The sequence below is a fragment of the Perkinsus marinus genome (assembly GCF_000006405.1).
Source record: "Perkinsus marinus ATCC 50983 genomic scaffold scf_1104296929232, whole genome shotgun sequence".
NCBI classification, from domain to species: Eukaryota; Perkinsozoa; order Perkinsida; family Perkinsidae; genus Perkinsus; species Perkinsus marinus.
In genome coordinates, this window is record NW_003216541.1 from 1 (window position 1) to 1082 (window position 1082).

General features: G+C 44.0%; 1 protein-coding gene across 1 annotated transcript; it reads left to right on the forward strand.

Moving 5' to 3' along the window:
- Positions 1-300: 300 nt before the first annotated feature.
- Pmar_PMAR008993 (hypothetical protein) lies at positions 301-716 on the forward strand (the record flags this gene model as incomplete). Its single annotated transcript, XM_002787905.1, has 1 exon — positions 301-716. A coding segment is annotated over one exon (416 nt), but the record flags the coding sequence as incomplete, so codon positions are not given.
- Between the last annotated feature and the right edge of the window lie 366 nt (positions 717-1082).

The following is a 1082-nucleotide window of genomic DNA, read 5'->3' on the forward strand; positions in this document are numbered from 1 at the left end:
GGAAATCTACTGGGTCTGATGTTCAACAACCTCGACAACCGGTGGGTGACTATACTACAAAGATGGTTTATGAAGTTGCTACTCCAGCTACAGAAGTCGATTCTCCTGTAGAGGGGGGTGGTGATGATGAAGCCCCTATTGAGTCGCAAGCTGAGCAAAAGCTATCGACGATATCATGTGAGGTTGAAACTGTGGCTGATATGTCCTTACAAGATGGATTTCTGACTGTTTCTTTTGAAGTTTATACACCACATAACCTGATTAAGGTTAGAGGGTTATTGGATACTGGTGCGTCGGTAGGTTTTATAAGAGGAGACCTTGCTGAGTCACTAGTGTCTCATGGTGCTGGTAATATAGTGAACACTCCGTCCAAGATCAGGGTTAAGCTGGCAGATGGTACGGAGCGTTATATGGACAAAGCATGGAAGTGCTTTGTAAAGCAGATTTCTAAACAGGGAAATACTGTCTGGAAACTGCTAACGTTTATCCTCATGAATGGTATTGGTAAACCTGGTATCATCATAGGGAGGAACCAGTTTAAGATTCTTGGGTTCACTGTTACACGATCGATACTGTGTAACGATGACCAACACTGTGTAGTAGATGACGAGCAAGCTGAAGACATGTCTACACTGGATGAAGATCTATCTGTGTGTTGTCAACATGCTCATATTGCTCCCGAGAAGACGGTCAAAATGGAGAGTAAGACTGAGTAGGACTTGAGACTTCTACTGTAGAAGCAAGGCTTATCTATAAGTATTTGGTTATTCTCCGTGGGTCGGTAGACTTCTGTGTATTCCTTTAAGTTGCTGGGTTTACACTATACTCTATTGATTGGATATAAACATTGGACAAGTATCTTCTTGTGTAACTAAGTATGGTAAATGGTTCTGGGCAAACGGCTGAGTCGACAGTGAACGACACTCCCCCAGCCAGGCATCCCGGTTCAGGAGATCGTCTCGGCTCCCAACACGACTTACGCTCGAAAGTTGGAGGAGCTTCTGCAACAGCAATATCCGACTAGATACGCGTTGCTAGATGTAGATAATGTTACCCAGCATCGTCTAACATGTACAGGAACA